Here is a 12,404-nt window from a genome sequence, read left to right on the forward strand (position 1 = left end):
TGGATGCACAGGTGAAAAAACTAAATTGAAAAGTTTTTTTTAAATTGCATTTTTCACGGGCACCACAGAGGTTGCTTGCCTCTATCTGACCCCAGCTTTTGAAGGGATTCCCTGGTTGAGGCTAGGTGGCCTAGGTGGCCAATGTTCAACTGACCCTTAGGCTGATAGAGCAGCATTTTTGTGGTGAGTGGAATCCCTGCAGAAATGGAAAATCTAGACTGTTAATTCTTGTGTTCAGTTGCTTGTAACAAATGCTCACAAATGTTGTGTCGCAAAAACTTTGTTGTCTGAAAAGTTTTGCGGAAGTCTTTCTAAAGTGCTACTGCACACAGTTGAAATTCAATAACAATAGAAATAATTCTAAGGATTTTTTTTAGTTTCTTTTTTCAAATCACTGACAATAAGATAAGTAATGGTGTACTATTGGAGAGTTTCTGATCAGGAGGATCTCCCTTTTGTATAATTTTATCTTTTTCTCATTTATATAGTCTCCTTTTTCATTCATTTCACTCTTGTTCCCTCACCGTTGCACGTAGCATGGTCTTGCAGTTCACTGATGCAACCGAATCTGTGCCAGCACTGAGAAACAGCTGATGTGTACAATCTGACTCCATTTCTGCAACATTACTTAGTTCAGTGGCAAACCTGCCCACTGTAATCACTCCCCAGGATAGTTCTGCCTACCACTGCTCCCCTTCTGGTGACTTAAAGTGGAGCTGTCACCCTCAACTACTGTAATGCATTTTGCCATGTCAATGGTTAAAGAAGAAGCCCCTGAGAAACTATCAAAATAAGAAAACTCTATTTATTAGAAACACAGAGAAACCCTTAGTGATACAGAATCAAGTTTTTTGATTCTGTTGTCATAAATTCAAACAACCCTGATTTTTTTTCCTTATTGCACTGTTTTCTTCAAATAATAATTTTGCTTCTCATAGGTCACAGAGCGAGAACTCAAGACAGGTGGGGCCAATATTCAAGTATCAGAGAAAAACAAAAAGGAATACATTGAGCGTATGGTGAAGTGGAGAGTGGAAAGAGGTGTCGTTCAGCAGACTGACGCCTTGGTCCGAGGTTTCTATGAGGTAGATGGAAGTCTCCAGACTAAATATTTGAATACCTGCATGTAAAAGCTACATAGATTAGAAATGTAACAGCAGCCACATGACCTGCTGAGTGTTTCTAGAAATTTCTGGCTTTATTTCAGATTTCTAGGGACCTGCTCTATTCTGCTTGTTGTTTTATTGAAATAGTGACTGCTTAAATAGGAAGAGAAGTGCATTCATGCAGTACTATTTCTAGCTCAACTTACCTTGATTTCACCAGGTGTTCGTCAATGATATATACATGAACAAATTCTTCCCTCAATCTCACTATGATTGAGGAAATTCTAATCTTTATTTGAGTTTCTACCTCCAACTGCCACTGCCCACACTGGCCCACCATCATTACAACACACCCTTCCTTTCCAACACACCCATGCCCAACCCTGATTTCCTGCTGTTTTGTAGGCATTTAATTCTTGGTAGTACAGTTCCATAGGCACTGGCTGGCCTTCAGTTCCTCAACCAAGTTTTTAATATGTCATCTTGGACAGTGTTTACTTGTTGTCAGTGAGCATCACAACCATGTCAGATCCTGTCTACATACAAAGACTTCTCAGCAAGTATCACGGGATAGGGACCAGGTACAGGAATCCAGCCTGGTTTATTTCCTGACTCTTCCGCCCTTATCCAGGGACATTGAGGCCAACTACTGCCTTGATTGTGATCAAGTAATGCAGCACAAACTGAGAATCAGGCCTGGGACCTGTGGTCATTCAGTTATCCAGAACCAGTAGCAGGTTACCTGCAGTCCTCTCAGACAGTTCATGGTAGGAATAGAGAGAAAAAAGTAATTTGTAAAGCCACATCAAAGTAAAAACTTCAATGTTAAGCAAAAATGTTTCATAATTCTGTGATTCCCATTCAGAACTCTGAAATCAATTGCATTGTGATCTAATGAAAATTATGACTCATGGAAGTTATGAATCACAAATACATTTCTGACACGATGCATCAGTCTTATAAATTCACTTAGTTGTTTCTTTGGCATGATGTTACACAATATGTAACAATATGAAATATTTTAAAATGTAACACTCAGACAAGTCTAGGAGTTGTGTGATATAATTTGCTACTTTTATAACCGGTTTTTAATATAGTTAATCCTTGAAGAAAAGGTTGAGAGAAGATTTGAAAGCGGTTTCACAAGATTACAGCAGGATTAGATAAGGTACACAAAGAAAATCGGTTCCCATTAGCTGATGATACAAAGACCAGCAGCGTAGGCTTAAGGTTTTGGGCAAGAGAAACAAGGAGGATGTGAGCAAGAACTTTTTATGCAGTGGGTGTTAATGACCTGGAAGTCACTGCCTACAAAGGTGGTGGAAGCTGAGATGATCAATGAATTTAAAAGGACATCAGATGGGCAATTGAGGGAAATAAACTTGTAGGGCTTTTGGGATAGAGCAGGGGAATGGGACTGACTGGATTACTCTACAGGTAGCCAGCATAGTCCTCCTCCTGTGCCATGATGACACTGATTCTAGTGCTGAGCCACACAAGAAATGCTCTCAAAAAAATCAAAAGCCTGCCAAATGTCTGAATGTCTTTAGAAAGGTTCAGAAAGCATCCAAACCATTGCTAAAGCTGAAGAAGCAGAAATACTTTGTATCTATCTTTACAAAGGAAGAAGATGCTACCCAGGCCATTGTAAAAGATGAGGTATTTCGGAGACTAGTTGGGTTTAAAATTGAAAAGGAGGTGGTATTGAATAGGTTCTTTATAATTACAGTTGATAGGGCACCATGACTGGATGAAATGCATCTAAGGATACTGAGGGAAGTGAGAGTGGAAATTGCAGAGGCACTTGCCATAATTAAGGAAAGCCAGCATAGATTTCACAAGAGAAAATAATGTTGACTTGCTGGCGTTTATTCGTGGACATCTACCCTGCAGTAGTCATGGTCTGGAAACACAGATGTGTGCGCACGGCTGGACTTTAAATATGGCGCCCGGCGTGATGAGGCAGCGAGGTGATGGTGGGCGGGAGCATGAGAGCCTGCCCGCCATTAAAACAGCATGTTTCCCGGGAATGCATAAATAATGTGGCGAGATTGGGGCGATATGGTGTGAAAACCCGCCATCACAGCCAGCGGCCGACGCATCACTGGAACGCTTTTACCCACCCGCTACCACACTTAGTGCAAACCTGGGACGATTCTATCCATAGTGCAATGACTTGATGTACTGGACAAGTTTCAACAAGAAACAGATAAACTTTATTACAGAGAGCTTTTCAGATGCTATATGCTTGAACTAGTTCCTTGATAAAGAAGCCTCGCCCCTCCCCGGATTACCCAGGCTTAGGGCTCATTGGTTGCAGCCTCCAAGAACAATCATGTGACCCCTGATAGACAATAGGAGAGGCTATACCTTCAGTTACTACATTTCCTCTCCCTTTAGTTTTTTAACAGTTTCCATTTACAGAGAATATTTGAATATCCAACAACATATACATATATGCAACTCAGGTGATTCAAGATCAAGTCTCTGAGATGCTTTCCTTATTCAGTTAGAGTAGCTCTACCACTTGAGGTTCTTCGACAGGAACGACATGATCAGGAACTGCAGCACCAGATACAACATTAGAAAATGGCAGTTCAGGGTTTGGCAACTCTACAGAGACATCAGGCATGTCTATTCTAGGTCAATCTGTCACCTCAAGGATTAATGGTTTGACATTAATCACAGGCAGAATAGCTGGTTGCTGGAATGCCTCTCTATTCCGAAGATGGTCCACATGTTTTCAAACAATTCTGTCTTCCACTTCCACCTGGAAAGACAAAGGACCAGTTTCTGAGATAATTGTTCCAGGAACCCAACAAGGTCCACTTCCAAAATTCCACACGAAAATTGTGTCTCCGAAAGTGAATCTGTGAGCTTTGCTATGAATATCGTGATTCAATTTTTGATTACTCTGATTCTTCTCTACCTCCCCCTCTAAGTTTGGAAACACCAGACTTAACCTTGTACTTAGGTGGCATTTCATCAATAATTCAGACGGCGTCGAACCTATAATTGAATGAGGCATCGTACGATGACTGAAAGAAAGCGGGAAAGTCGTGTTTCTAGAGTACCTTCTGATAATCTCTTCATTCCAGATTTGAAAGTTTGCTCAAATCTCTCAGCTAAACCATTTGATGAGGGATACCATCCATTCCATTTAAACTCATGAATCTCTGAAACTCTGCACAGGTAAAGACTGTACCATTATCAGAAACAAAGAGTTCTGGTAAGCCACGTATACAAAAACAACAATGCAGCTTTTCGATAGTTGTGCTCAATGTCAGTGATCTGACTTCATTCACATCGTCCATTTAAAATGCACATCTACAATAAATTACAACATAATACCTAAGAATGGTCCTACATAATCAATATGTAGTCTAACCCAGGGTCAACCAGGCCACTCCCACAGATGCAGTGGAGCTGAAACAGGCAACGTCTGTTGTTGCGGACAATGGAGACAGTACTTGACCATGCTTTCAATGTCACTGTCAATATCTGGCCACCAGACATAGCTTCGTGCAAGAATTTTCATCTTCGATATGCTTGGATGTGGACTGTGAAGTTCTGTCTAGTGTGGTTCTCTTCCTTGCGAAGGAACAACAACTCTTGATCCCCACAAGATTCCATCTTGACAGGTTAACTCTGTTTTTCGGGCATGGAATGGCCTCATCTCTTCAGACACAGGTGAATTTGACCACCCTTGCAAAACAAGGTCTCTAACTTTCAACAAAATTGGATCTCTGTTCATCCAAATTCTAAATTGCTTCGCACACACAGGCGAAGAATCCAAGAAATTCAGTACAAGCACAACTTCTTGTGGCACTGGAGCATGTACAATGCTATCTGGTAACAGGAGATGACTGAGTGTGTCTGCATTTGTAATATGCAAGCCAGGACCGTGCATAAAAGTATACTTATACGCAGATTGTATCAAAGCTCATTCTTACTGATGCTATTGGCAGAATGGCCTTATCCTCACTGAATAAACCCATTAATGGTTTATTGTCTGACACGATGGTGAAATGTCATCCATGTAGATACTGGTGGAATTTCTTCACTCCAAATACTACCAATAAACCTTCCTTTTCTAGTTTGGAATAACCCTTCTCAGCTGTGGAGAGGGTTCTCGAGGCATAGCCAATGGGCTTTTTTGATCCACCTTCCATTCTGTGTGATAGCGCAGCTCCCATACCATAAGGTTAATACCAATTCTCTCGATGGGTTGTAGTGTATCAATAAACATGATTAATGTAATAGCTTCTTAACCTTTACAAAGGTTTCTTCCTGTTGTTAATTCCACGACCAACAATGATTCTTTTTTAACAACAAGTGTAATGGTGCTAACACTGTTGATAAGTTTGGCAAGAAGCGGCTATAATAGTTGATCATACCTAGGAAAGACTTGAGTTTGGTTACATTGGACGCAGAGGGCGCATCTTTGATTGCCCTAACTTTCTCTTCTACCAGATGCAAACTCATAGAGTCCACCCTGTGACCTAGGTAAGTAACTTCTGGTGCTTGGAATGTACATTTCTCTTTCTTTAATTATATGTCAGCATCCAAGAATCTTCTTAGCACCTCTTCCAGGTTGGCCAAGTGTTTGGTTTCAGTTGACCCTGTGATCAAAACATCATCTAGGTATACTACTATTCGAGGAAGTCCTTGCAAAGGACCCTCCATTGTCCTTTGGAAGATTACACTTGCAGACAATACTCCAAAGACTAGGTGGGTATACTGATAAAGACCCTTGTGTGTGTTGATAGTCACATATCCTCTAGATGTGCTATCCAGCTCTAATTGTTGGTAAGCATGGCTCATGTCCAGTTTTGTATAGGATTTGCCTCCAGCTAGCTTTGCATATAACTCATTTATCCTCGAGATAGGACATTTGTCTAGTTTGGCTGGCTTGTTCACGGTAAATTTATAGTCCCCACAAATGTGCATGGTTTGGTCAGGCTTCACCACTGGGACTATGGGCGCTACCCATTCTGAAAATTGGACTGGCTGGATAATGCCTAGTTTTCCTAACCGGCACAGTTCTGCATCCACCTTCTCCTTTAAAGCATAAAGCACAGGTCTGGCCTTAAAGAAACAGGTTGTTGCCTGAGAATCCACATATATTTTGCTTGCAAGCCTTTTAGCTTCCCTAATTCGTCACGAAGTACAGTGTCATATTTCCTTAGAATTCAGGAACTCCTCCTGTTCTCAAGTGAAATATTTCAGACCAGTCAAGCTTGATTTTTTGTAACCAGAAGACTAGGTCCTTCACCTGTCACTATGATCACTGGAAGCTGGGCGGTCTGCTGCCCATAAGACACAGGTACTGTGGCAATGTCCTTTACCTGTATGGATTTTCCGGTGTATCTCTTCAATTGAGCGGTCGTCCACTCCAGATTCAGTGGCTAAGTGCCTTCATTTAGGTATTTAAATGTGTGCTTTCCCACCACTGTGGATGAGGCTCCTGTATCTACCTCCATTATTAGTGGCTTCCCATCAACTTGGATCGTGACAGTAATAGGTTCAGTTTTTACAGCTGTGACATACAGGGAATAGATGTCGGTATCGACAGTTTCAGGTTCTGTTGTATTATTCAACTCAATCACATTGATTTGCTGCTTTATGAGCTGTTTTGGTTTCACCCTGCATTGCTTTATTACGTGACCTTTCTTATGGCAATAATGGCATTCTGCCTCCCTGAATCTGCAGGTGTCTGGTCCATGGTCACCCCCACATCTATAAGAAATAAACCTTGGAGTCACTGCTGAAGTGTTCCTACCAGGCCTTTCATTTTTCTAACTGCAGACATTGCCTGTCACTTTGCTGCTGTGTGTCTGGTTTCACCCCACGCCCGGTGGTAGGTTCCCACCCCACATGAAGAACAGCGCCATGTTGTATGTGTTATAAAGCTTGCGTGTCTCTCGCAGCACTTTCCATGGCAAGTGCTATTTCTAGGGCGCGCTTGAAATCGATGCCGACCTCTGCGAGTAAACGGCACTGAATGGCGTCGTCGTAAACTCCACAAACAAATTGGTCCCGCAGCATATCATTTAGTGCGTCCCCGAAGTCGCAGTATTCTGTCAACTGCTTCAACTTCGCTACATAGGTTGCGATAGACTCTCCCGGGGCTCTCACTCTAGAATTAAACTTAAACCTCTGCATTATTACGGTTGGCTTCGGTGGGAAATGCATTTTCACGAGGTAAACTAATTCATTAAAGGACTCAGAATTGAGCGCGTTCGGGGCCGTCAGGCTACGGATGAGATTGTATGTCTTGCTACCACATACACACAAAAGGAGTGCTTTCTGCTTTTACTCCATGGTAACTTTGTTGCGAAATAAAAAACCAAGGTGCTCCACATACGGGCTCCAGTCTTCCATAGTTGCATCGTAAGGATCGATTCTGCCTGAGAGTGGCATGACTGGTGAGTATTCTTTTCGTTTTTATTAAGATTTGATGTACTCATGTTAACAAGGCGAGGTGCAGCATTTGGAGCTATTTTACCCTTGTCGCCAAATTGACCTTTCGGGTAGGTTTCAACAAGAAACAGATAAACTTTATTACAGAGAGCTTTTTAGATGTTACATGCTTGAACCGGGTCCTTGACAAACAGCCCTACCCCCGCACCCCCCCGGATTACCTGTGCTTAGGGCTCATTGGCTGGAGCCTCCAAGAACAATCACGTGACCCCTGATAGACAGTAGGAGAGGCTATACCTTCAGTTACTACACATAGTTTTTGCTTGGATTGACTAATTAGAGGCCAGAGGTGCACTTGCCATCCAATTAAGAAATATGGGTGGATTCTCAAAGCTGGATGGTCAGGAGGAATCCCTCCAGCATGGAAGGAGCTGCAACCTACCACTGCAGTTAAGCAAGAGAGAGAGACAGAGCCTCCATCTTGAGATGCCCTCTCAGCTTTCTTAAAATATTTGAAATAAAGAATGGCCACAGCTGCTGGGCCATCATTGTGGAAGGGAAACCCCTTCAAAGGGTGGCCTGTGGCTGCAGTTGTGGCCACGTAGGCAATGGAGGTCTCAAAGACACCCTGGAGTGCTGGCCTCCTGGCCTTCTGCTGGGAGGCCGCCCATAGGCTGTGCTCCTGATGGTGCAGAGGCCCGCAGGCCAATTAGAAGATTCCAGTCGGCCTCTGATCAGTGGCCTTAATATGTTTTTTTATCACCTTAAAAAGCTACCCACCACTTGCCCAATCCGGCCTGCCAGAAAATGGCTCAGAGGCGGGATGGTGCTGGCAAACTGACATGCCAGCCAGAAGCATGAAACTACCTGCTTACCCACCTCAGTTCCCATCCTCATTGGCCTCCAAAAATCCTGCCCATAGTCACAATTTTCAGTAGGGGTGGATAGGTGAGGGGAGGGGGGTGGCGGTGGTGTGTTTCTGTGAGATAATCTCTTGGGTTCAGTGTCACCAGTTGCTTCTGTAAGGGAACCATGTGTCCCAACAATCTGGAATGGAACTTTTCTTCCACTCATCTCTTGCTCAACAGTGTCATGACCCACATAAATTCACATCTCTAGATGGAAGGTGGGCTGCAATAGTATTTTGCTAAGACAAGGTCCAACTCCAAATGACTAACTAGCTTATATAAATAAAATATATGAATCAAGAATATATAGATTCCACAGTGAGTGCAATCAATTTCTCCAAGCACCTCAAATATGTAAAACAATTAAGGGCTAACTCACTAGTTTATGAACAAGGGTACCTTCTCTAGATAAGATTTGGAACATGGTCCAGACTCTTAGGGCAGAATTTTACGACAGCGGGATTTTACGTTCCCGCTGAAGTCAATGGGGATTATAATGGCTCGCTGCATTTTACGGCCCCGTCCCCACCGAAACGGGGCTGTAAAACTCTGCCCTTAAAATTGATATTTCTTGCTGTTGCTCCAGAAACACAGATTACCATTTGTGTCCAAGAGAGAAAATGCATGTTCTCTGGGAGCTGCCGCACTTCCTCCTTGAGTTAATGGGCAGAATATTTAGGTTGGCGTGCAGGCGCGCGCCCAACCTGATCAGACGCAAAATCGCATGGGATGGCGTCGGACAAGTGTCCCAACGTCATCCTGCACCTATGCAATATTTCGGTCGGTGGGAGCGCGCAAAATTTGGCCGGCCGACAATTAAGAGGCCTATTAAGGTCATTAAAGTTGTAATTGTCTCTGACTTTTCGTGGTCCGTCCAACCTTACGGTTGGCGGTTGGGCAAATCAGCCAGGCGGACTTTGCATTTTTCATGAAATGTCATCCAAGGGCAGGATGAGGTTTCCGTTATTAAATTTAAACAATCTATGGACAGTATTTTTATCATGTATATGTTCAGGTGACTGATGTGATGTTTGGCAATTTTTTCCTGATTTTACAAACTTTATTTAATGGTTTCAACTCTGTTGAAGGCTGTCTGCCTTCAGGGAGCTTTCATTCAGTGCTCGCCCAGGCCCGCGCTTACGTCAGTGCCCACCCTCCTCCCGCCCTCACCCCAGCAACACTGAGCATTTCAGTGCATGCTTCACACTGGCTGGTCGTTAATTAGCCAGCCTGTGTGAAATCGCGGTCGGGGGCTGATCACAGGCGGCGGTCTGTTTCCCGGCCAATCCCAACCCGCTGACCTAAGAATCCTGCCCAATGAGGTGGGAAGCTCATCGCAAACTGGAGGAACAGCACCTCATCTTCCGACTAGGCACTTTACAGCCTTCCGGACTGAATATTGAGTTCAACAACTTTAGATCATGAACTCTCTCCTCCATCCCCACCCCCTTTCCGATCCCCCCTTTTTCCAATAATTTATATAGATTTTTCTTTTCCCACCTATTTCCATAATTTTTAAATATATTTCCATCCATTGTTTTATCTCTACCTTTTAGCCTATTTCGATCCCTTCCCCCCACCCCACCCCCACTAGGGCTATCTGTACCTTGCTCGTCCTGCTTTCTACCCTTAATGTCACCTATTAGCACATTTCTTAGCTAATATCACTACCTCTTTGTCCTTTTGTCTATGACATCTTTTGGCAATCTCCACATATCACTGGCCCTCTATCCAGCTCTACCTGTCCCACCCTCCCTTAAACCAGCTTATATTTCACCTCTCTTCTATTTTTCCTTAGTTCTGTTGAAGAGTCATACTGACTCGAAACGGCAACTGTATTCCTCTCCGCAGATGTTGTTAGACCTGCTGAGTTTTTCCAGGTATTTTTATTTTTGTTTTTGTTTTGGATTTCCAGCATCCGCAGTTTTTTGCTTTTATCAATGAGACGGGACTAGGTCCACTGAGCAATCACCACAAGTGAGATGCATGCCTACTCTTTGAGGTACCCACAGATCTAATGTAGTTAAACCCATCTCTCCACTCTATGAATAGAAATTGAATGATACCATATCATTGCATATTTTTTCATTAAACTGCATCTGCCACCTATTTGTCAATCCTGGACCGTCTATGTGCCCTTGCACTTTTTTGTAATAATTGTCACAACTTATCATTTGTGAGTTTACTATCATTAACAAAAGTTGTTCACTCAACTCCTAACTCTTGTTCATTTATGTATGCTATAAGTTAGTACAGCACCAACAAATATATGGAATACCATTCACCACATATTTCTAGTCAAAGAAACTAGACTTTGGCCAGAATTTTCCAGCCCCCCCCCGCAGCAGGTTCCCTAGGTGAGCCATTGAAATCTCCGTTCACATCAGCGGGACTGGAAATCCCATCGGAGTGGGAGGCTGGAAAATTTCAGCCTTTGTGTCAATCAACTATCTAATTTTTTCAAGTCTTTCCTTAGTCCTTTGCTCCTTCAGATTTGGCAAAGGCCAATGAATATAAAGCCCTTCAGAAGGTCTTGAATAGTTTCTCAAATTTCTGTCCCTCCTGTTCTTCCACTTGCATGCATTTTGCTATTTCCACCATTATCGGCCCTTTGCGTCCTTCAGAATCTACATTTTAAGTTTTGCCAATGAGCTCCTTCTTATTCTTGAGTTCTGTGCCTGAAGCCAGATCCCTGGCAATTAGTTACTGAACCACAGCAAAGTGCCACTATTTTTACTACCGGTGGACAAGAAAGCAAGCCTCAAGTCTATATCATCTGGAACGGGGATCACACCCCAAGTTATTGCCATTATTCTGATCCACACAATCGCCGTCTAGGCAACTGAGCTAACTGGCTCCTGCCAATGAGCTAACCTGGGAAAATTGGCATAGCCTACAACTGAGTCTGTCTAAAACCCTTCAACAACCAAAAGAGGGAAGTTTAGGTTTAGTAATTTCACCAATCCAGGTTATAATTTCTTCATCTTCACAACTCTTTACTTGAAACAAAGGTTTACATTTGTCATTCTCCAATTCTACTTCACACAATATTTTTTTTAGATTCCATTATTCAGTCCTAGGCTGGGAACATCCTTGGGTGTACAGGACATAACAAAGGTCACAATGATACAAAACTTGGAAACATAGTAAACAACAAGGAGAAGAATAATAGATTTCAAGAGGACATAACCAGATTGCTGAAATGGGCAGACACAAGGGGCTGGCTTTTCAACCCAGGTTCAGGCACTCGATGCCTAGATCATTTTCGGGTCACGACCCTGCAGTTTTTATGCACAAAATCATTGGAACTGTCAAGCTGTCAGAGTTGTCCAGCTGTCAAGGAGCTGTTAAAGAGCTGTCCAGCTGTCAAGGAACTGTTAAAGAGCTGTCCAGCTGTCAAGGAACTGTTAAAGAGCTGTCCAGCTGTCAAAGCTGTCCAAGCTATCCAGGAAGTGTCAAAGCTGTCAAAGATACTAGGTGATTTGGCATGGAGGAGGTAAGGGCAAAGGGTTGTGGGAGGCATGCTAACCCAAAATCCGACCTGCTGGCAGACATTTTTAAAGATCAGTTTCACTGTGCAACCAACTCAGGGACGAAAATCTGGGCCTACGTAAATAAGTTTTGAAGGTGGCAGGACAATTTGAGAAGATTGTTTAAAAGACAAATGGAAGCATTGATTTTATAAATAGAAGTGTAGGATATGAAAGTAATAGAGTTTGACGAAACCTTTATAAAAAGGTTTGGCCCCAAGTAGAATCTTGTGACCAATTCTGAGCAGCACACTTAGAGAAAATCCAGAGGAAGGAAAGACTTTAGTAATGTAGCGAGATCTGAGAAACTGGGGTTGTTTTCCTTAAAGCAGAGAAGATTAAGGAGAAATTTGATTCCAGTGTCAGAAGGATAGTCAATCAAAGGATACAAATTTAAGGGATTGGCAAAAATAACCAGGGGCCACTTGAGGAATATG

General features: G+C 42.8%; 1 protein-coding gene across 1 annotated transcript in view; it reads left to right on the forward strand.

The window, feature by feature from the left end:
- Positions 1-12,404, forward strand: part of LOC144678727 (E3 ubiquitin-protein ligase HECW1-like) — a 676,338-nt gene that overhangs the window by 628,171 nt on the left and 35,763 nt on the right. Inside the window, exon 25 of the mRNA XM_078538571.1 lies at positions 939-1,085. Within this exon, the coding sequence (XP_078394697.1) occupies positions 939-1,085 (147 nt within the window). The remainder of the gene's footprint in view (positions 1-938; positions 1,086-12,404) is intronic.

Source organism: Cetorhinus maximus, chromosome 3, assembly GCF_964194155.1.
Source record: "Cetorhinus maximus chromosome 3, sCetMax3.hap1.1, whole genome shotgun sequence".
NCBI classification, from domain to species: domain Eukaryota; kingdom Metazoa; phylum Chordata; class Chondrichthyes; order Lamniformes; family Cetorhinidae; genus Cetorhinus; species Cetorhinus maximus.